We start from the raw sequence: 24,232 nt of genomic DNA, 5'->3' as shown, positions 1-24,232 counted from the left end.
CGAATATCGCCACTGGAAACATGGATCTAAAGATAAAATGAAGCACGGTTCTAAAGGTAAAGTGGAAACAGGTTTCTAAAGGTAAAGTGGAACAAGGTTCTAGAGATAAAGTGGAACAGGGTTCTAAAGGTAAAGTGGAAACAGGGTTCTAAATGTAATGTGGAACAGAACTCAAGAGGCAAAGTACAACAGGATTCTAAAGGTAAAATGGAACAAGACTATAAAGTAAATATTGAATATTGTTTGAAAGGTAAAGTTGGAACAGGGCCATATGTGGAATAGTGTATAAATATTATGTCCAGTACAGCAGAGTTTTAAAAGTGATGTGGAACAGACCCTGAGTGACTTTTCTTCATTTGAACTTCTCTTTGGTTTTAGAGGTGTCATCCTGTGACAGCGACGCTTCACACTGAACACACACAGTGAAGACACATACCATCAATCCAACATAAAAGCCTTGTGTGCTTAAGGAAGAGAGGTGGAGCGACTCCAGACTGTGTTTTCTGTTTTCTGAAGGAGTCCGAATTCCCAAAGGCTCACAAGACAAAGAGCTTTTGTTTTAGTTCAGGCTGAAATGGATCCCTCCCAAATCTGACAAGTGAGTTTTCTTTGAAAAAGTCCCCAGACATAAACTTTCCTCTGAGATTAGATATTATAGCTGTCCCAGTATTGTTCTCTTTCTGAGAGAGACAGTCTAATGATTTCAAAAACACTGTGGAAAAGTAAAATGTCACAGGAGACCTCATAACACGAATATGAAATGTATATGTTCATCTTAGAAAACACTGAATAGGCCATACTTGGACAATTTTTAACAGATTATTCTGATATGTTCATTTCTGCAACATAAACGTTTTTAAAACAGCAACGGTATATTTGTTTGCCTCAGCACAAATAATTCACATTAACATAACCTGAACCAAGCAGATTTATACTGAGCCCGTCCATGTCCATAGATTCAGCTCTCTTCTAAACAGATGACTATGTAAAGGTGTGTAGCTATACAGTATGTAAAGTTGAATATTAAATGTATGTGGTGTATGGTGACATGATGAGATGGTCTACAGCCTGACAGGAGCTCAAAGACACAGAGGTAGTCAGGTAATTAACTGGACCAGACCCCAAAAGGAGGAAGGGATGATTGGAAAAGGGGGAAGAGAGGAGGCGATAATGAGTGCAGAAAGGGAGGGAGCTTTAAACCTGCAGCCTGGCATATTTTATACACCACAGTGCCCTGTCTTCACAGAGGTCACTCTTCCAATTACAGCTGGAGTCTCCCCCGTCTATCTCTCTCTCTCTCTCTCTCGCCCTCTCTTTCTCTCTGAGGAGATTTGAATGCAGATCAGAAATAGTGTCTCCCTCAATGCAGTGAGTCTCACACAAGCCCGAGTTTCATACAATCCATTCCTGACTGGCTTTTTAGCTGTCTGGTGCTGTCCACGTGTGTCTGTGAGGTGTGTGTGTGGGCGTGCGTATGGTTGTGTGCGTGTCTGTCTGTCAGCAAGGTGTGTGTACCCATGTCACGTTCTGCTAGGCTGGAGAGTTTATTATAAGCTGTCAGATTGTAATGTGGAGTCAATATGGCCTGCAGAGCTTCCCTGTGCCAGTTCAGTTAGACTGAGATACCTTGACACCTTTCCATTCCCTTGCATGTTATACCAGACCCCTGGAGTCAATAGTGGCATTTACAATGCATGAGGGGAGAAGAGAATGCATATACTGTAGCAGCATAAATGAACTGTGATGAGAGAGATGAACCCCTAAGTGGTCTCAGTCAGCACTAAGGTAATAGAGAAGGTAGATGGGCATGTTTTATACGCCACAGAGGTCTCTCTCTCTCTCTCTCTCTCTCTCTCTCTCTCTCTCTCTCTCTCTCTCTCTCTCTCTCTCTCTCTCTCTCTCTCTCTCTCTCTCTCTCTCTCTCTCTCTCTCTCTCTCTCTCTCTCTCCTCTCTCTCTCTCTCTCTCTCTCTCTCTCTCTCTCTCTCTCTCTCTCTCTCTCTCTCTCTCTCTCTCTCTCTCTCTCTCTCTCTCTCTCTCTCTCTCTCTCTCTCTCTCTCTCTCTCTCTCTCTCTCTCTCTCTCTCTCTCTCTCTCTCTCTCTCTCTCTCTCTCTCTGCCGGGTGTAGTCAGAGGTATTTTTGACGTCACAGAATGTTTAGAGTATGAATGTGGTAAAGTGCAAGTGTCACGGTTCAGACAGACGACCAGAGGACCACAATTGCGTCACACCAGAAAGTTTATTAAACTTAAGGGAAAAGGGAAGTAGGGAGTGAATGAAGGCTCCAGGGGTAACAGGGATCCCGTCCAATGCGCTGGGTCTGTGCCCCCCCCAGTGGCAGCGATGCGTCCTATGAAGCCGGTGGTGGGTGGTCCAGAAGTCCTGGGGGGGGGGAGACACAGACACAACAGGGCGGAATGAAACCAGGCAGCAGTACAGTTCAAGGGAAATCCAAAATACGTAGTAGCAAGGCAGAAGGCTGGTCAGAGTTACCGGGAATGAAGAGTAGTCAGGAGTCGTAATGGCAGAAGCAGGTCTGGATCTCCTGAGGCAGAAGAGTATCCAAAAAACAGGCAGGTCCGGGGTCACAAAACCAGGGTGAGCCAGAAGCGCGAGCAAACAGGTTCCGGGTGTGAGCTTTGCAGACGATCTGACACCGGAGAGCTGAAAGACAGGGCCTTAAATACTGGGAGAGGTAGTGGGTAATGCAGCGCAGCTGGCAGAGTAATTAGAGCAGAGCAGAGCAGGGACAGGTGGAGCTAGTTAGGCTGAGTAGAGAGAGTGGTGAGCAGAGTGGAAGAAAATTAAGGTGGTAACCCGGTGGAGTGAGAGGCCCATGACAGCAAGAGTAAGGTGGTTGTACTTACCGATGAAATGGAGAATGGATATAAAGGGTTATGGGTTAAGCAGGTATATTCCTTGTCTAGTAGAGGTAAATAGACTTACTGGGGTTGGGGGGGAAGAGGGTGCAGCTCTGGCAGTGAATTATCTCCTTGACGATAGGCAGATCGTGGGGCAGGGTGGGTGGGGGCACCATGCCGAGGCCGGGCATCATAGGGTTCATGGGAGCGATGCCCGTCATCATGCCAAGGCCTGAGTCTAAATCTGTAGGAAATGCACACAACAACACACATGAGAATGGAGTAACACACACATACAATATTTCCACAGGGATCAGTTCAGCCCATGTTGAGTTTTCATGTTTCATTTGACATTGTGGAGGTTCTGTCAACAATGGTGACACACAAGCAGTCTACAAATAACTGAATCCACACTCCCATGAATAAATGAACAAAAAAACATCCTGCATATTTAAAGTGGAGCTACAGCTACATGAGCTTCTACTGACTATCCTCTCTGCTGCTGATTAGCTGACCTTCGACTTTCCTGTCTGTAGTCAGAGAGATAGAGAGAGAGAGAGAGAGAGAGAGAGAGCAAACACAGGAGACTACATTCACAGGTATTGATGTGGAACAGCTGGGTGCACTCATTCACACGAGTTCCTGCACATATGTCCGTCCGCCCGCCCGCCCGCCCGCACGCCAACCCACACGCACGTAGGAAGTCCAGGTCCGTGTCACCTCTCTCTGTAGCCCTTATTGATGACTTCATCTCTGGTATTTGTGATAAGAGGAACCCAGTTGCCTGGGTGATGACTTCTCCAGCCTAGCGAGGCTGTCAATGCAAATAGTCCGGGTGGCCATTTTATGAATTGTTCAGCAGTGTTATGGCTTGGGGGTAGAAGCTGTTTTGGAGCCTTTTGGACCTAGACTTGGCACTCCGGTACCGCTTGCCGTGCGGTAGCAGAGAGAACAGTCTATGACTTGGGTGTATGGAGTCTTTGACAATTTTTTGGCCCGTCCTCTGACACCGCCTAGTATATAGGTCCTGGATGGCAGGAAGATTGGCCCCAGTGATGTACTGGGCCGTACGCACTACCCTCTGTAGCGCCTTACGGTCGGATGCCAAGCAGTTGCCATACCAGGCGGTGATGCAACCGGTCAGGATGCTATCGATGGTGCAACTGTAGAACTTTTTGAGGATCTGGGGACCCATGCCAAATCCTTTCAGTCTCCTGAGGGGGAAAAGGTGTTGTCGTGCCCTCTTCATGACTGTCTTGGTGTGTTTGGACCATGATAGTTTGTTGGTGATGTGGACACCAAGGACCTTGAAACTCTCGACCCGCTCCACTACAGCCCCGTCGATGTGAATGGGGGCATATTCGGCCCTCCTTTCCCTGTAGTCCACGATCATCTCCATTGTCTTTCTCACTTTGAGGGAGACGTTGTTGTCCTGGCACCACACTGCCAGGTCTCTGACCTCCTCCCTATTGGCTCTCATTGTTGTCGGTGATCAGGCCTACCACTGTTGTGTCGTCAGCAAACTTAATGATGGTGTTGGAGTCGTGCTTGGCCATGCGGTCATGGGTGAACAGGGAGTACAGGAGGGGACTAAGCACCCACCCCTGAGGGGCCCCTGTGTTGCGGATCAGCGTGGCAGATGTGTTGTTGCCTACCCTTACCACCTTGGGGCGGCCCGTCAGGAAGTCCAGGATCCAGTTGCAGAGGGAGGTGTTAAGTCCCAGGGTCCTTAGCTTAGTGATGAGCTTTGTGGGCACTATGGTGTTGAACGCTGAGCTGTAGTCAATGAACAGCATTCTCACATAGGTGTTCCTTTTGTCCAGGTGGGAAAGGGCAGTGTGGAGTGCGATTGAGATTGCGTCATCTGTGAATCTGTTTTGGGGTGGTATGCAAATTGGAGTGGGTCTAGGGTTTCCGGGATGATGGTGTTGATGTGAGCCATGACCAGCCTTTCAAAGCACTTCATGGCTACCGACGTGAGTGCTATGGGGCGGTAGTCATTTAGGCAGGTTACCTTCGCTTTCTTGGGCACAGGGACTATGGTGGTCTGCTTGAAACATGTAGGTATTACAGACTCAGTCAGGGAGAGGTTGAAAATGTCAGTGAAGACACTTGCCAGTTGGTTCGCGCATGCTCTGAGTACACGTCCTGGGTGGGGGAGTTCTGAGGTACTGGAACGCATGAGAAAGTGGCATAGAGAAAGTGGCTTTTGCATAGTGACAGAGCAGTAGAGTAGAGGCACTTACAGAAGTTGCACACATGGGGATTTTTTTTTGTAGCCTAGACACAATAACATATTTCATGCAATTCTACGTCATTTTACATGATGATCGAAATGGCAGGCTACTTTGACACTGACAAACTGATAATCTGAGATAAATAAAAACGACCTTGTCTTGAATCCATCAATAGCCTAGGCCTAGGTGTGTGGAGACACATATTGTAGGCTATAATATGAGGAGGAAATGATAGTAAAAATGCTTTCCAGTTTCGCTGACTCACCAAATGATGCGCAGCACACTCGTTGGTGATGGCCGACGCGCTCGTGCCAAAAGCCTATCTCTCTCTTATTTTACCTTGTAAAACAATATTTGGAAGTTGATCAAATATTTTGGTAGCCTACAGCATAGAGTCATCTCTTTTCTGTGTTTTCCCTGGATTGTATTTGAAATATTGCGAAAAGCCTGTTTTGTCTGCATGCTGTTTGTTCACTGACAGAGTTCCCGCGCGTTCCCAAATGTAGGCTATTCCTTGTTATTGGCTACAATCTACAGCTAGCCTACTTTTAAAAAGAAAAGCCTCTGTGGCTAAATTATAGGGTGTATAGGCTATTCTGAATGATTTCATTTCTTTCTGAAAAGACAGCAGTAATTTTATAATTTTGGCAAATTTATTTCAATTTATCAGGGGTGCTGCAGTTCTTTCAGAACATCCTTCATAAATGATGCTGAAGAGATGAGAGTTGCGGGCTCATGTCTATCAGAGCAGAGCGGGAGAGAGATCATAGATACAGGAGCGCTTCTCACACAGCCACGGCCACCAGTTGGTCTCAAACCTAGGTTACAATGTTGCACAAACCATAAGCCCGGGCCAGAACAACCCGAATCAACTCTTAGAATATTAGACCAAGGCTGAAAATCTACTTTTTCACATTACGTTTGTTGTGGGAGCATGAGAATTAACGAAGAAGCAACTGGAATGAACTTTGATTGCTTTTATTATAATTTTTACATTGCAAAAAGTGACAATAATATTTCATGCCATGAGAGTTAACGGATCCGGCCAAATAGGTTCCGGAACAAAACCGTCCAAAATGGAGAGGTGACGGATCCTGTTCTGGCAGATTAAGCACTGGTCACGTGATAGATCTCCACATCACCTCCGCCCGCAGTCCCAGAGATAGATGAAGAGTCACCCCAACACAAACACACCCACACCTACACACACACACTACACACACACGCAAGCACAAACGCACGCACACACACAGTCTTGCAAAGCTAACCTTGTGGGGACACACAATTCAGTCCCATTCAAAATCCAACTTTCCCTAACCCCTAACCCTAAACCTTAACCCATACTCCTACCCTAACCCTAGCCTTAACCCTAATCCTAACCTTAACCCAAAAACCTAACCCTAAAACCAACCCTAGCTCCTAACCCTAACCCTAACACCAATTCTAACCTTAACCCTAAACCCCCTACAAATAGCATTTTACCTTTTGGGGAACAACAAAATGTCCCCAGTTGGTCAGATTTTTGTTAGTTTACTATTCTTGTGGGGACTTCTCACAAGAATAGTTAAACACGTCCACATCCACAAACACACACTCACACACACACACACATATCCCGCAGTCCTGTCTCTCCATGTTAAATAATCAGCTTCTCAGAGGTTTGTTGAAGGTAATTACAGCTTCCCATCAATCAAATTTCCAGCCAGGAAATCAGGTGTCATTTGACTGAAGATTCCTCCTGGCCATCAACACATCAGTTCCAGGGTAAAGCAGAGTGGGTGGTGGGTGGAGGGAGGGTGACACAGGCAGCTGCTGTGAGGCATGCTGGTTAATATTCTCTAATGAGGGGATTAGGCCGAGGCCCCTAGAACACAACCAGAGGGTCCAGTTTCAATACACTGTCAAACATCTCCTTCTCTACTTAACATACTATATCCTCCCTTAATATATCTATGTCATCACATGGAACACAACCAGAGGGTCCAGTTTCAATACACTGCCAGACATCTCCTTTTAAGTAAATATGCCCAAGAAGCCGGTGTTTGGAGGATATATTAGCACCGGTGTTGCAAACCGCGCCAATGTATCCTCCAAACACCAGCTTTGAGGGCATTATCACTTTTATACAAAGGGTTACCAACGTATTCAAATAATGATTGACATATTTTCATAAAAAAACGTTATTTTGATGAATTTATTTATACTATTTAATCCTTCCACGAGATATAGTCCCGACACAAATCTAGGGTTGCTACCCAAGCCGGCTGGTCGTTCGTTCTATCGGTTCGGTTGCCAGAGACGCGACTCAGTCGTTAAGTATTTTTGTTCTGTACCTATGGACGCGACCCAGTCGTTCGTTCTAAATGTTCTATTACCATACTGGCTGGAAACTTTCTCATCCCTTGCTTGCTAGCTAGCCAACTACGGCTAACTTACAGTCACGTCAAATGGAATAACAACAAAGTAGCGTTTGTTTAAGCTGTTTTCTGGTGACATTTATTTGGATACATCCATAACAATGAGCAAATGATGCACTATTTTACCTGGCATAGAAAATGTGCTCTCTCGTCAGGACACTGTTGTTCAGAGGAGCTAGCCAACAACACAGCTAACACAATCACTTCAAACTGAAGCTGGAAAGACTGCAAACTAGCTGCACTTTGTTTCGTTTGACCTGTTTTCTATTGACATTTATTTGTATATCCATAAACATTATGCTGATTCATGATTTCGACTGACTGAGAAAAGCTGCTTGCCTGCCTGTCTGTCTCACCCCGACTCCTACACGTTTATTACTATGGGACAGCTGGAGATCAAATTTCAATATTTAAACAATGTAGCAAATGTCAGAGAGACAGACAGCAAGGTTTATACAAATCTCCGCTATTGAAAACCAATTGCTAGTCTGAAAGAAATGGGAGATAATGTCTAGATACTTTTTACAGTGGAGATCAAGTTTATAAATTGTCTGGCTGGGCTGATGAGACAGTGGATTGCACAGTGAGATGGAACAGAGTAAATAGGCATTTCAACGTCAAAGCTTTAGCCGGTGGTAACTTGTGGAATGGACACCAGCTGGAATGCGGTTTTAACCAATCAGCGTCCAGGATTAGACCCACCCGTTGTATAACTCTACTTAACATACTTTATCCTCCCTTAATATCTCTATCTCATCATAGGGCACACAACCAGAGGCTCCAGTCTCAATGTGCTGCCAGACACATCCTTCTCTACTTAGCATACTGTATCTCTATTTATAGCTCTATACGAGACCCACTTTCAATCTCCTTCTCCACGCTTCTAAAGGAGATCTCCCTCTCTGTACAGTAAAATCAGGGGACCTAATTCTGTGAAATTTCACTCATTGACTTGGCTCTGTATGAAGGTTGAATTGTGTCAATAAAGGTTGTTTTAATTCAAATAAAAAAAGCTCACTACTTCTCTGCCAAAGATCCCCGTCTTTCAACTCCTCCGTCATAGATCTCCCTCTCTCTTCTCCTCTCCAGTCTGAATTTGACGCATACAGCAACATCTCTAGCCTACTTCTCCCAGCCTATAAATGTGCAGCTACAGATCTTTCTCTCTGTGTCTTTATCAGTCCTCACTCTGCCAACAGCACTGGCAGCACAAAGCAGAGCAGAGCCTGGAAACCACTTACAGCTCCTCAACACTAAGTCACCAATGACAGAGGGCCAAATGCTTAGAGTGGAAGAATAAAATCAACTTGGAACTGTTTTATTTTTCTTAAGTATTTATGCAGGTAAATAAATGTTCAAGCCAGAAACACAAGAAGCTCCTCAAATCCACTGCTTCTACTAGTATAATATGAATAGTTCATATATATTATCAGATAAAAACCTAAAGAGGCCAAAAAATTTGCTTGCCACTTTCACTGTCTGCAGCTTCTATAAGTAAGTAATGTATAATGTATTTAAAAGTTACAAATGTGATGACACTAAGACTATATACACATAGTTTGTGTGTGTTGGAGGGGGCAGTGGTTGTTGAGGATATAACTGCATGAGTCCCCAGGGAACACTCCTGAGAGCCTGTTTATTTTTGTACATTTTAGTCATTTAGCAGACGCTCTTATCCAGAGTGACTTACAGTTAGTGAGTGCATACATTTTCATACTGGCCCCCCTGGCCCCCCGTGGGAAATGAACCCACAACCTTGGCGTTGCAAGCACCGTGCTCTACCAACATGCTCTACCAACTGAGCTATGTATTCAGAAGGGTGTACTTGTCAGGCTAAATCAATTCAGAGGGGAGTGTGTGGGTGTGCATGTGTGTGTGTGTGTGTGTGTGTGTGTGTGTTGCTGACTAAATGCTTTCCTTTGGGTGTTTAACATGCATCAGGCTTGACAACTAGTTTGGTCTGTCCACACATCTTCCTTAGTCGCATACACAGCAGTGTGTCTGGAGAACTCTGTCCAATCACAACTCTAATCAAAATCCAAACAAACAAATCAATGACATAATCACTGTGAATAGAGAACGTCAAGTCTCATTAGTGGAGCCCAGTCGGGACAACTGTCATTTCTCGAGCCAAACCGTAAAGCTGAGGCCAACAATGTATCTCCAAAAAGTCTGATTTTAAAACTACCCCTAACCTTAACCATACCCCTAACCTTATGCCTAACCCTAACCCCACCCATGACCTACAATAGCTCTATAATCTACAACCCATAAGCCCTATAGTGAATACAGTCATGCCTCTACAGCCCTACAGTATAACCTTATGTAGCTAATGGGTCACTGCTGTAGTCCCACTGGGCTACAGGCTGCAGTAGGACTCTAAGTCAACTTAGCACTATTGACTGTAGATGTCCTGCAATGTCTGATTTACATTTAACATTTTCGTCATTTAGCAGACGCTCTTATCCAGAGCGACTTACAAATTGGAGCATTCACCTTGTGATAGCCAGTGGGACAACCACTTTACAATATATCAAATTATTATTATTATTTAAAAAAAATTGGGGGGGGGGGGGGGGAGGGTAGAAGGATTACTTTTATCCTATCCCAGGTATTCCTTAAAGAGCTGGGGTTTCAAGTGTCTCCGGAAGGTGGTGAGTGACTCCGCTGTCCTGGCGTCGTGAGGGAGCTTGTTCCACCATTGGGGTGCCAGAGCAGCGAACAGTTTTAACTGGGCTGAGCGGGAACTGTGCTTCCGCTGAGGTAGGGTGGCCAGCAGGCCAGAGGTGGATGAACGCAATGCCCTCGTTTGGGTGTAGGGACTGATCAGAGCCTGAAGGTGCGGAGGTGCCATTCCCCTCACAGCTCCGTAGGCAAGCACCATGGTCTTGTAGCAGATGCGGGCTTCAACTGGAAGCCAGTGGAATGTGCGGAGGAGCGGGGTGACGTGAGAGAACTTGGGAAGGTTGAACACCAGACAGGCTGCAGCATTCTGGATGAGTTGTAGGGGTTTAATGGCACAGGCAGGGAGCCCAGCCAACAGCGAGTTGCAGTAATACAGACGGGAGATGACAAGTGCCTGGATTAGGACCTGTGCCGCTTCCTGTGTAAGGTAGGGTCGTACGCTGCGAATGTTGTAGAGCATGAACCTACAGGATCGGGTCACCGCTTTGATGTTAGCAGAGAACGATAGGGTGTTGTCCAAGGTCACGCCAAGGTTCTTTGCTCTCTGGGAGGAGGACACAACAGAGTTGTCAACCGTGATGGCGAGATCATGGAGCGGGCAGTCCTTCCCCGGGAGGAAGAGCAGCTCCGTCTTGCCGAGGTTCAGCTTGAGGTGGTGATTTACATTTACATTTTAGTCATTTAGCAGACGCTCTTATCCAGAGCGACTTACAGTTAGTGCATACATTATTATTTTTTCATACCCCCTGTGGGAATCGAACCAACAACCCTGGCGTTGCAAACGCCATGCTCTATCAACTGAGCTACATCCCTGCCGGCCATTCCCTCCCCTACCCTGGACGACACTGGGCCAATTGCACGCCGCCCCATGGGTCTCCCGGTCGCGGCCGACTACGACAGAGCCTGAATTCGAACCAGGATCTCTAGTGGCACAGCTAGCACTGTGATCCGTCATCCACACTGATATGTCTGCCAGACATGCAGAGATGTGATTCACCACCTGGTTATCAGAAGGGGGAAAGGAGAATATTAATTGTGAGTCATCTGCGTAGCAATGATAGGAGAGACCATGTGAGGATATGACAGAGCCAAGTGACTTGGTGTATAGAGAGAACAGGAGAGGGCCTAGAACTGAGCCCTGGGGAACACCAGTGGTGAGAGCACGTGGTGCGGAGACAGATTCTCGCCACGCCACCTGGTAGGAGCGACCTGTGAGGTAGGACACAATCCAAGAGTGAGCCGCGCCGGAGATGCCCAACTCGGAGAGGGTGGAGAGGAGGATCTGATGGTTCACAGTATCAAAGGCAGCAGATAGGTCTAGAAGGATGAGAGCAGAGGAGAGAGAGTTAGCTTTAGCAGTGCGGAGAGCCTTCGTGACACAGAGAAGAGCAGTCTCATTTGAATGACCAGTCTTGAAACCTGACTGGTTTGGATCAAGAAGGTCATTCTGAGAGAGATAACAAGAGAGTTGGCTAAAGACGGCACACTCAAGAGTTTTGGAGAGAAAAGAAAGAAGGGATACTGGTCTGTAGTTGTTGACATCGGAGGGATCGAGTGTAGGTTTTTTGAGAAGGGGTGCAACTCTCGCTCTCTTGAAGACGGAAGGGACATAGCCAGTGGTCAAGGATGAGTTGATGAGCGAGGTGAGGTAAGGGAGAACGTCTCCGGAAATGGTCTGGAGAAGAGAGGAGGGGATAGGGTCAAGCGGGCAGGTTGTTGGGCGGCCGGCCATCAAAAGTCACAAGATTTTATCTGTAGAGAGAGGGGAGAAAGAAGTCAAAGCATAAGGTAGGGCAGTGTGAGCAGGACCAGCAGTGTCATTTGACTTAAAAAATTAGGATCGGATGTCGTCAACCTTCTTTTCAAAATGGTTGATGAAGTCATCCACAGAGAGGCAGGAGGGAGGGGAAGGAGGATTCAGCAGGGAGGAGAATGTGGCAAAGAGCTTACTAGGGTTAGAGGCAGAGGCTTGAAATTTAGAGTGGTAGAAAGTGGCTTTAGCAGCAGAAATAGAGGAAGAAAATGTAGAGAGGATGGAGTGAAAATATGACCGGTCGGCAGGGAGTCTAGTTTTCCACCATTTCCGCTCGGCTGCCCGGAGCCCTGTTCTGTGAGCTCGCCAAGCCAAGGAGCAGGAGTGGAGGACCGAGCCGGCCGGGAGGATAGGGGACATAGAGAGTCAAAAGATGCAGAAAGGGAGGAGAGGAGGGTTGAGGAGGCAGAATCAGGAGATTGGAGGGAGAAGGATTGAGCAAAGGGAAGAGATGATAGGATGGAAGAGGAGAGAGTAGCGGGAGAGAGAGAGCGAAGGTCGCGACGGCGCATTATCATCTGAGTAGGGGCAGAGTGAGTAGTGTTGGAGGAGAGCGAGAGAGAAAAGGATACAAAGTAGTGGTCGGAGACATGGAGGGGAGTTGCAGTGAGATTAGTAGAAGAACAGCATCTAGTAAAGATGAGATCAAGCATCTTGCCTGCCTTGTGAGTAGGGGGAGACGGTGAGAGGGTGAGGTCAAAAGAGGAGAGGAGTGGAAAGAAGGAGGCATAGAGAAATTAGTCAAAGGTAGACGTAGGGAGGTTAAAGTCACCCAGAACTGTGAGGGGTGAGCCATCCTCAGGGAAGGAACTTATCAAGGCGCCAAGTTCATTGATGAACTCTCCAAGGGAACCTGGAGGGCGATAAATGATAAGGACATTAAGCTTGAATGGGCTAGTGACTGTGACAGCATGGAATTCAAATGAGGAGATAGACAGATGGGTCAGGGGAGAAAGAGAGAATGTCCACTTGGGAGAGATGAGGATTCCTGTGCCACCGCCCCGCTGACCAGATGCTCTCGGGGTATGCGAGAACACATGGTCAGACGAGGAGAGAGCAGTAGGAGTAGCAGTATTTTCTGTGGTAATCTATGTTTCCGTCAGCGCCAAGAAGTCGAGGGACTCGAGGGTAGCATAGGCTGAGATGAACTCTGCCTTGTTGGCCGCAGAACGTGGGTTGTGCGTGCAGGGACCACCAGGTTAGAGAGGCAGCAGCCACGCGGTGTGAGGCGTTTGTATGGCCTGTGCGGAGAGGAGAGAACAGGGATAGACAGACACATAGTTGACAGGCTACAGAAAAGGCTACACTAATGCAAAGGAGATCGGAATGAAATTAACTAAACATCTGGGGAAACGATGCCTCCCTCACTAACCTTTCACTGAAACACTCAAATACAACTCTTCCAACTTCCACTTTAGGAATTATAATTGCTGTAATCTACAGTAGTTCAATGTTTCCAGGAATAGACTAACTTAGTTTATTCAGCTAGCTAACTTGGTACAGTTTTCTTCTGTGAAAACCGCCCAGGGCACCGTATCCTATTATGCCATAGCTAACTAGCATGCTAGCATCCAATAACACACGGTTTAGCAGCAATACTTGGTTACAACAAACTACCAATGGATCATTCATGTCCGTGTCTAGTTCCTTTCATAACGCAGAAGTAAATAAACGTTGGCTAGCTAGCACAAAGTCAGTCATGCTAGCTACACAAGTGGACTACACATCTCAAATGTTCAGAAAGTGAAGCTTACGTTGCAAAATTCTCATTGACTAAAATGATACAGTACTGCTAGCTGGTAATGTTGGCTAGCTAGCAGTGGCTGCGGTGTTGACTGTTTGAAAATGTAGCTGGCTAGCTAACCTCGATAGTTTCTCTATACTACACCTTTGTATTTGATACCAAGACAACTATGTAGCTAGCTAACTTTACACTAATCAAATCGTTCCGTTGAAATGTATTTAGTTGCTACAGTACTGCTAGCTGGTATAGTTGGCCAGCTAGCTGTGGCTGCGGTGTTGCTACCCTCTAGCTAGCTAGCTTTAATGGTCCAGGTAGTGGGTTAGCTAGCTAGCCTCGTGCTTCACCGGGCTCAGTCGAATACACTACAATACTTACCTACAATAACTACCTACAATAACTACCTGGATAAACTACCTACAATACCTAACTAAAATACCTACCTACAATCTAAATGCATGGTTTAAGCAGTGGCTGCGGTGTTGCTACCCGCTAGCTAGCTAGCTTTAATGGTCCAGGTAGTGGGTTAGCTAGCTAGCCTCGTGGTTCACCGGGCTCAGTCAAATACACTACAATACTTACCTACAATAACTACCTACAATAACTACCTGGATAAACTACCTACAATACCTAACTATAATACCTACCTACAATCTAAATGCATGGTTTAAGCAGTGGCTGCGGTGTTGCTACCCGCTAGCTAGCTAGCTTTAATGGTCCAGGTAGTGGGTTAGCTAGCTAGCCTCGTGCTTCACCGGGCTCAGTCAAATACACTACAATACTTACCTACAATAACTACCTACAATAACTACCTGGATAAACTACCTACAATACCTAACTACAATACCTACCTACAATCTAAATGCATGGTTTAAGCTTTACTCTACACATATAAAGAAGAAGCCAAGCTTACCTCCCCGCTTAGAGGAACACAACCTCACCCCATCGCTGTAGTAATGACACTTTCATTACTCAAGTAACAGCTGGATGAGCTGCCACAACTTTAACCTGTGAAGCAGGGCTATGCAGAGCTTCTGCGAATGGCAAGATGCCAAGCCTCTTGTGTGGATTCCAAGGAAGCCCTGTCCCCACATAGCAACATATCCTCTCCTGTGAGGACTTTGAAGAGGCCCCATTTCAATAGAGAAAGCTAGACAAGACAACATGTCTCCACAGTGGAGTCTCTACAGTATCCTGTCTATCCCCACAAGACAACATGTCCCCACAGTGGAGCCTCTACAGTACCCTGTCCCCACAAGGCACCATGTCCCCACAGTGGAGCCTCTTCAGTACCCTGTCCCCACAAGGCACCATGTCCCCACAGTGGAGCATCTACAGTACCCTGTCCCCACAAGGCACCATGTCCCCACAGTGGAGCCTCTACAGTACCCTGTCTGTCCCTACAGCATTTTATGTATTTAACTCAGCTGAGCCTCATCTCCCTGTAGCTACTGCAGGTTGGCTCAAGACAGACTGACAATGTAATGACTTGGTGGCAGGCGGGGCTGCATACCATAGAGGCAATACATCTAATCAAAACGGTTGTTTAATATGTCAAGTGCCTTGGATAATAAAACGTTTCTGGGGAGGTCCCCACTTTGAAAACAAGAGAGAGGAGAAAAATTGGAGGAGGGAAAGCCCTAGAAGATTCCATATGGTCCTAAATATAGTCTGGATCTGTTTGTCTACAATCAGGTTTTATAAAAGCCATGACAAATGCTACTGTAATGTAATGCTAGTCTCTATCTTTCTGGGAGATTGAGAGCAGATATGGACTCTCCTCACTGCCATCTCCCCTCAAATAGAGACAAAGGCCCAGAAAATGTCCAATTGTGATTGTTCTGTGGTGAGGTCAGTTTATGCTAAGGATAGGCCCTTCAGAGCTGCACAAAGCCAACACTGTTGACTACATATCTAACACTGTGGTATACTATATAACAGGGTTCTCCAACTGGCGGCCTGCGGGCCAAATTGGACCCACGGGTGAATTTAACTGGCCCCCCAAGTTTTCTGAGCAAAAAAAAACATTGTTGGACATAAAAGACTGTAAAAACACTAGTAAAAACACTAGCAAATCAGCTCCAAGTGATAGAAATTTTGGAAATCTGTTCCAATGTAATCCCACACATAATAGAGAGATGTATGTTATCATATACAAATATAAGGTTTGAAATTATTATGTTTTAGTCCAATATTATATCTGTTTGGGCTTCATTCAGTCAATTTGCAGTCTACTAATTATTTGTAATTATGTTCTGGCCCCCTGACCATCCGCTCAAGAAAAAATCGGCCCGTGTCTGAATCTATTTGATGATCCCTGCTATATATACCTCTATGAGGCACTGGTATATAAACAAAGCTCAATTCAATAAGACAATGAGACCCTGGTGTACATTACAAGTGCTTCCCGGACACAGATTCTCCACTGACCATGCTTTTTATTCCGGGACTAGGTTTAATCTATTATTTGTTTATTTGGATTCGCATTAGCTTTTGCAAAGGCAGCAACTATTCTTCCTAGGGTCCCCAAAAAACACAACGCATGACAAGTAACAAAACACTAGTACACTGATAGACAAGGACAGTCACACAAGTGCGATCATGGCTCTGTATAATACTGTGCATTGCCGTGAATTCGTTTTGGACTTGGGGACTGTGAAGAGACCCCTGGCGGCATGTCTTGTGGGGTATGTATGGGTGTCTGTACTGAATGTTATTTGATTATTACAGTAATACTTCTCATAAAAACTAGAAGTGAAGCAGTTAATTTTTCGTCAACCCTCAACCAGGAAAGACTGGCATGCATGTTGTTGATGTTAGTTCTGTATGTGCAGTTAAGAGCAAGGCCTGGTGCTCTGTTTTGAGCCAGCTGCAGCTTTGCTAGGTGTTTCTTTGCTGCACTTGCCTATATTACCGGACAGTGATCAAGATGGGACAAGACCAGCGCCTAAACAACTAGTACAGTTGATCTTTGTGTCAAAAACACATAACATATTTTTATAACAGACATATCCCTCCCCATCTTCACAACTATATGATTTGACCATGATAATTGACCATCCAATGTTATACCTAGGACTTTAGCTTCCTCAACTCGCTCAATGGTCACACCCTTTATACAAACTCCAGTTTATGTTTAAGTCTTAGAGAATGTTTGAACCAAATACATTGCACTTAGTTTTAGATGCATTTAAGACCAGTTTAGTATGAATCACCCTTTCTGATACTGACTGTAACTCCTTATTTTGAATTTCAGTGATCTCACTGGATTTGGGTGCTGACATGTAGAGTGTGGAGTCATTTGCATACATAGTCATTCTAGCTTTGTGTACGACAAGTGGCAAATCATTTGTAAAATTTGAGAAGAGTAATGGCCCAAGGCAACTGCCCTGTACATGTCTGATGTTGGAGACGCTTGGAGACGGGTTCTATTGGATAAATAACTCTCCAACCATGTGATGGCAGGTGATGTAAAGCCATAGCAATTGAGTTTCTTCAATAACAATTTATGATCAATAACATCAAAGGCTGCATTGAAACATAACAAGTAGGCATACATAGCAGAAAAACGACAGTTTCCAAATAATCTGCGGGACCCCAAAAATGTTTTATCCCAAAGTATGTCTGACCGTCCGCTCCCGCCCTCAGCCTGAAAAATGCCAACCGTGCCACAATGATCTCTGCCGGAACACGCAGGTCCTGCGGGCAACCCACGGGAATGCAGCACTCTTCTCTGGTCCCTCTCAGTCACTCCTCTTTCTCAAAGATGGTCCAATGACACAACTCTCTCTATTGTTCACCTAAGTGTATGAAATCAAATCAAATCAAGCTTTATTTAAACAGCACATTCCAGACATGGAATGCAACGCAATGTATTATATATATATATATAATACATATATATATATATATTATTATTATTATTATTATTATTATTATTTGTTTTACAATGAAAATAAAAGCTGAAATATTTACTACACAACAAACATAAGATAAAAAACAAAAGTATGACACAAACTGAACGACTAAAAAGCACCATAAGGAAAAGCAAAGCTAAAAATATATTTTTTAAGATCTCTTTTAAATATGTCCACAGTTTCAGCCCCCCTCAGGTTCTCTAGCAGGGTATTCCAGAGGCTGGGGGCATAATAACTAAAGGCTGCCTCTCCATGCCTCTTGGTCCTAGGCTTTGGGATAGGTAAAAGGCCAGTGCCAGAGGACATGAAGGACCTACTGGGTACATAACTTAAAGGCATGTCTGACTTGTATTGGGGTGCACAATCGTGGATTGATTTAAAAACCAATAGAAGAATCTTAAAATGTATTCTAAAACTCACAGGCAGCCAGTGACATTAAAACTGGTGTAATGTGTGCTCTCCTTCTGGTCTTGGTCAGTACCCGTCCTGCAGCATTCTGTATGTTTTGCAGTTGACCAATGGCTTTCTTGGGTAGACCATTTACATTTACATTTTAGTCATTTAGCAGACGCTCTTATCAAGAGCGACTTACAGTTAGTGCATACATTTTTTTTTTTTCACCTGGTGTTTTATCTTTATTGCCCGTGAATTAAAATGTGCGGCTAGATTCTCTCTCTGTGCTTTGGCTACAACAAAAAGTACATCGGTCTTGTCTTGATTTAGCTGGAGGAAGTTGTGAGCCATCCAAGTATTTAAATCACTATAACAATCTAATAATTTATCTGTGGAGCTAAAATCCTCTGGTGACACACAAATGTAAAGTTGTGTATCGTCTGCATAGCAGTGAAAATCAATGCTGTGCTTTCTAATAATGCTGCCAAGGGGTAACATATACTGTATTACCTGAACAGTACCAGACCCAAAATCGAACCTTGTGGAACGCCACATGTGATATGTATTTTCTCTGAGTTACGTTCACCAAGGGTGACAAAAAAGTATTGACCGGTTAAATATGTCCTAAACCAATTTAGAACTGGACCGGAGAGGCCAACTCACCTCTCCAGTCTGTCCAGAAGGACATCATGGTCAACAGTGTCGAATGCAGCACTTAAATCTAAGAGTACAAGGACAGAGAGCTGTTTGGCATCTGTGTTGGCTCTAAGATAATTTATCACTTTAACTAAGGCTGTCTCTGTGCTGTGTTTTGTCACAAATACAATTGGCACTTAAAAAAAAAAAAAATCATTTAGCTGTTTGAACACCAATTTCTCCAGAATTTTGCTTAAGAATGGTAGGTTGGAGATTGGACGAAAATTGCTAAGAGCTGAAGAATCTAGATTACTTTTCTTCAGAAGGGGTTTCACCAGTTTTTAGTGCAGTGGGGAAAGTGCCTGTGAACAGGGAGTGATTAACAATAGCTTGCACTTCAGATATGCAATTAAAAACTGTTTTGAAGAAGGTGGTGGAGATAGGATCGAGAAGGCAGGTAGAAGGCTTAAATTGTGATATCACTTTCCTGAACATGTCTGTGTCAACCAGGAAAAATAAATCCATAGTGCCTTTGCGTGGTATGCTAGGGCACATATCATCAAACTTCTCATCAGGTCTTGCTTGACCGATACCGAGCCTAATGTTGGTTTTCTTAACTCTGAAATATGTCGCAAACTCATCACATTTAGATGTGGAGAAAAGTTCACATTGGTTTGCGGGGGTAGAGCACTCTCGAATTATTCTTATTAATAGTGATCAAGTTAGAAAAATGAGCCCTTCTGGCATTTCTAATTGCCTTGTTATATATTCCAAGTTGCTCTCTCAGAATATCATAATGGACCTGCAACTTTGACTTTCTTCACTTCCGCTCTGCCTTTCTGCAATAGTTTCCTCACTAATCCAAGGGGCTCTCCGTTTGGAAGTGGCCTTTTCAACTTTACTGGAGCTATGGCCTCAATGGTTGCCCTTAATTTGCTATTAAAGTTTTCAACAAAATCATCACAAGAGGGAGGTAGAATAGGTGGTGGAGTATTGTTCATACACGCAATAAAATCTGGAGCAACTTCAGAGGTAAGATAGCGTTTCTTAATAATGCATTCAGTATTACCCTGTGCTATGGGCAACAAGGTAGTAAAAAATACACAGTGGTGATCAGATAAAGCAACATCAACAATAGAGGATATGTCAATAGAAAGTCTATTGGTAATAACCAGGTCCAGAGTATGGCTGTGGTTATGGGTGAGCCCAGTAACATGTTGGATAAAGTCCATAGAGCTCAAAAGATTCATAAATTCAATGGCCTTGGAGTCAGTCTCTTTGTCAACATGAATATTAAAATCGGCCAAAACAATGATTTTATAATAGTTCTCAAGGACAATAGACAATAGTTCAGATAGATTAGCAAAGAAAGTGGGGCAGTGCTTTGGTGGCCTATACAGGGTTATGGCCAGCACTGGTGGCTGACATTTAAACAGTATAGCGTGGGGGGATCTGATAACATATCTGTGGGATCTGCCACTGGCAAACAGCCTACGGTAGAGCCAAGATGGCGACCAATAGTGACTGCTACAGTCTAATGACATGTGTCTATGGTTCACCTGACTGTGTGACACATGATGATGACATATGACTGTGGGCAACATCTCCTACGATAGAGCCAAGAGGTTCTGAATATATAGCGTTAATGAGAGATTTTAATGACTATAGTCATTATATATTTCAGTTTCGCAAATTAGGATTAATAAGACTTTCAAAGCTCTTGCCACCCTGCCAACTGTCTGGAACTGAGCTGTGTGAATCATAATAGAGTCATAACTCCATCTGGCTGACTCAGCGCAGCATGTTCTTATTAAAAGAAACACAGAAAATGGCCGACGTAGGCAAACTTGAGCAGGGCTGCAGGATCCACAGATTAGAACAACAGGTCTGCAGCTACACAGACAGAAACCCCCAATTAGATACTGTACCCACACAGACACTAACACTCCAAACATTCCTCCTAATCTGTTCTGCAGCCACACAGACAGACATTACCTCAGAGGGGAACTGTGGTCACCAAAAACACCCCATGTCATAATGTTCACCCACTTACCATCTTATAAAACTGACCTTAACTGAACTGGTTAAACATGGAAGCAAAGCCTCTCGACAGCAGGCACACAACAAATCCTATCCTAACACCCATATCATAAACAGGTACCCGCATACCCCATTGTGCATACCTCACATATCTGACCTAAGATGAACTAGGTCAGATATGTGAGTTAAATGGGGATGAACTTGAACTGGTTACTAAAGGTAGAAGGTTCCAGTTCGGGGGAAATGTCAAGGTGACATGTGCAAAGGTCATGTACACATTGTCACATACATTAAATACATGACACAGACAGAGAACTACAGCAGATGTATGGTTAGGGTTGGATGACCCAGATAAGTAAGGAAGATGTAGGTTTAAATTACACAGATTGAGAATCAGTACCTGGACTGGCTGTCCCGTCATGCTCATGTGAGCTATGCCTACTGCCTATGTAGTGTTAGAAAACTACAGTAGAGGTATGGTTAGGGTTGGGTAATAACTACAGTAGATGTATGGTTAGGATTATAACTACAGTAGAGGTATGGTTAGGGTTATAACTACAGTAGAGGTATGGTTAGGGTTATAACTACAGTAGCTGTATGGTTAGGGTTATAACTACAGTAGAGGTATGGTTAGGGTTAGGGTTATAACTACAGTAGAGGTATGGTTAGGGTTAAGGTTATAACTACAGTAGAGGTATGGTTAGGATTAGGGTTATAACTACAGTAGAGGTATGGTTAGGGTTATAACTACAGTAGAGGTATGGTTAGGATTAGGGTTATAACTACAGTAGAGGTATGGTTAGGGTTATAACTACAGTAGAGGTATGGTTAGGGTTAGGGTTATAACTACAGTAGAGGTATGGTTAGGATTAGTGTTATAACTACAGTAGAGGTATGGTTAGGATTAGGGTTATAACTACAGTAGAGGTATGGTTAGGGTTATAACTACAGTAGCTGTATGGTTAGGGTTAGGGTTATAACTACAGTAGAGGTATGGTTAGGGTTATAACTACAGTAGTGGTATGGTTAGGGTTATAACTACAGTAGAGGTATGGTTAGGATTAGGGTTATAACTACAGTAGAGGTATGGTTAGGATTAGGGTTATAACTACAGTAGAGGTATGGTTAGGATGAGGGTTATAACTACAGTAGAGGTATGGTTAGGGTTATAACTACAGTAGAGGTATGGTTAGGGTTAGGGTTATAACTACAGTAGAGGTATGGTTAGGGTTATAACTACAGTAGCTGTATGGTTAGTGTTATAACTACAGTAGAGGTATGGTTAGGGTTATAACTACAGTAGAGGTATGGTTAGGGTTAAGATATAACTACAGTAGAGGTATGGTTAGGGTTAAGATATAACTACAGTAGGGGTATGGATAGGGTTAGGGTTATAAATACATTGGAGGTATGGTTAGGGTTAAGGTTATAACTACAGTAGAGGTATGGTTAGGGTTATAACTACAGTAGAGGTATGGTTAGGGTTAAGATATAACTACAGTAGAGGTATGGTTAGGGTTAAGATATAACTACAGTAGGGGTATGGATAGGGTTAGGGTTATAAATACATTGGAGGTATGGTTAGGGTTATAACTACAGTATAGGTATGGTTAGGGTTGGGGTAATAACTACAGTAGAGTTATTGTTAGGGTTATAACAACAGTGGCAGTATGGTTAGGGTTGGAGTAAGAACGACAATGGAGGTATGGTTAGGGGTAGGAATATAACTACAGTTGAAGTATGGTTAGGTTTATAACTAAAGTAGCTGTATGGTTAGGGTTATAACTACAGTAAAGGTATGGTTAGGGTTATAACTACAGTAGATGTAGGGTTAGGGTTATAACTATATTAGATATATGGTTGATCCACGATGGCGTAGTAGTGCGGTCGTGTATTCTGTTGTGTCCTCGTGTAAATAGTCTGTTTTTTGTTAATTTTTTCGTATATATTTCTCTGTCTCACTTTCCATCCTTTAACAAAATATACTTTCCTGCAATCCGCCTCACCCAATGTGGAACGGGTTCTAATATTTCTTAATTTTTTTCAAGAACCTACGGCTGAAACTAGCCAGCTAGCCAGCTAACTAGCTTCTTGCTATTAGCCACCGTTAGCGGTCTTCACCACTGTCCGTGGCCTGCACTACCTACCAGCCAGCTCTAGCCTGGACAATTATCGGCCAGTCTGCACAGCGTGCTATCGACACAGAGCATATTGGATTTTCTGCCGGAATCACTGAATCACTGGACCTTAACACTGGACCATTGCAACTAGCTAGCTGCAACCGAATGGCTGTTGTTGGCTAATCAGCACTGTCCTGACGTACCAGTTAGCCTTGAGCTAGCCTCGAGCCAGGCCCATTTCCCGGCTATCTACCTCTCTGTCAACCGGACGGGACCTCCTAGTGTCGACACGGAGCCCCGCCGATCCATCACGACTGGTCTGCCGACGTAATCGTCTGATGTGGTTTCAACAGGCTTCCCATTGCGACGACCACGAAGATCCATCTGCTAGCCCCGGCCCACTAGCACGCGCAATCAACAGCCGTGCCTCCTGCTCGCCTGTGCTTTAGCAGCCTACGAACTGCTCCCGGGACTTACTTAGTGCTGTTCACTTCACCTTATGATCACTCAGCTACACAGCTAATGCCTGCTGGACTGTTCCTTTACACGGTACCCCATCCTGTTTATCTGTTTCAGCCCAAACTTTCGTCGCCATTACCAGTTGTTGTCTTAGCCCTCTCGAATAACACCTGTGATTGCGTTATGCCTCTCTCCCATGTCAATATGCCTAGCCTATTGCTGTTTGGGTTAGTTCTTATTATACAATTTCACTGTAGAGCCCGAAATTCCGCTCAACCAGCCTCAGAGAGCTCCTTTGTCCCACCCCCCATACACGCGGAGACCGGCTCAATCGGTACCTCCAGTGATGCTATCTCTTTCATAGTTACCCAATGCTTAGGTGTACCTCCACTGTACTCATATCCTTCCATATCCTTGTCTGTACATAATGCCCTGAATCTATTCTACAATGCCCGGAAATCTACCCCTTTTATTCTCTGTACCCAACGCACTAGAAGACCAGTTCTTAAAGCCTTTAGCCGTATCCTTATTCTATTCCTCTGTTCCTCTGGTGATGTAGAGGTTAACCCAGGCCCTGTAGCCCCCAGTATCACTCCTACACCCTAGGCGCTATCATTTGTTCACTTCTGTAACCGTGAAAGCCTTGGTTTCTTGCATGTTAACATCAGAAGCCTCCTCCCCAAGTTTGAGTTATTCACTGCGTTAGCACACTCTGCCAACCCTGATATTCTAGCAGTGTCTGAATCTTGGCTTAGGAAGGCCACCAAAAATTCAGAAATGTCCATCCCGAACTACAACATTTTCCGTCTAGATAGAACTGCCAAAGGGGGCGGAGTTGCAATCTACTGTAGAGATAGCCTGCAGAGCTCTATCATAATATCCAGGTCTGTGCCCAAACAGTTTGAGCTTCTACT

General features: G+C 44.5%; 1 protein-coding gene across 1 annotated transcript in view; it reads right to left on the bottom strand.

The window, feature by feature from the left end:
- Positions 1-24,232, bottom strand: part of LOC311105136 (ecto-NOX disulfide-thiol exchanger 2-like) — a gene marked incomplete at its 3' end in the record, with an annotated part of 419,761 nt that overhangs the window by 128,672 nt on the left and 266,857 nt on the right. Inside the window, exon 4 of the mRNA XM_084147162.1 lies at positions 2,946-3,104. Within this exon, the coding sequence (XP_084003288.1) occupies positions 2,946-3,104 (159 nt within the window). The remainder of the gene's footprint in view (positions 1-2,945; positions 3,105-24,232) is intronic.

Source organism: Coregonus lavaretus, assembly GCF_964263955.1.
Source record: "Coregonus lavaretus genome assembly, chromosome: 29".
Lineage (NCBI taxonomy): Eukaryota > Metazoa > Chordata > Actinopteri > Salmoniformes > Salmonidae > Coregonus > Coregonus lavaretus.
The sequence above is the reverse complement of the archived record's forward strand: the minus strand, read 5'-3'. Positions and strand labels throughout refer to the sequence as shown.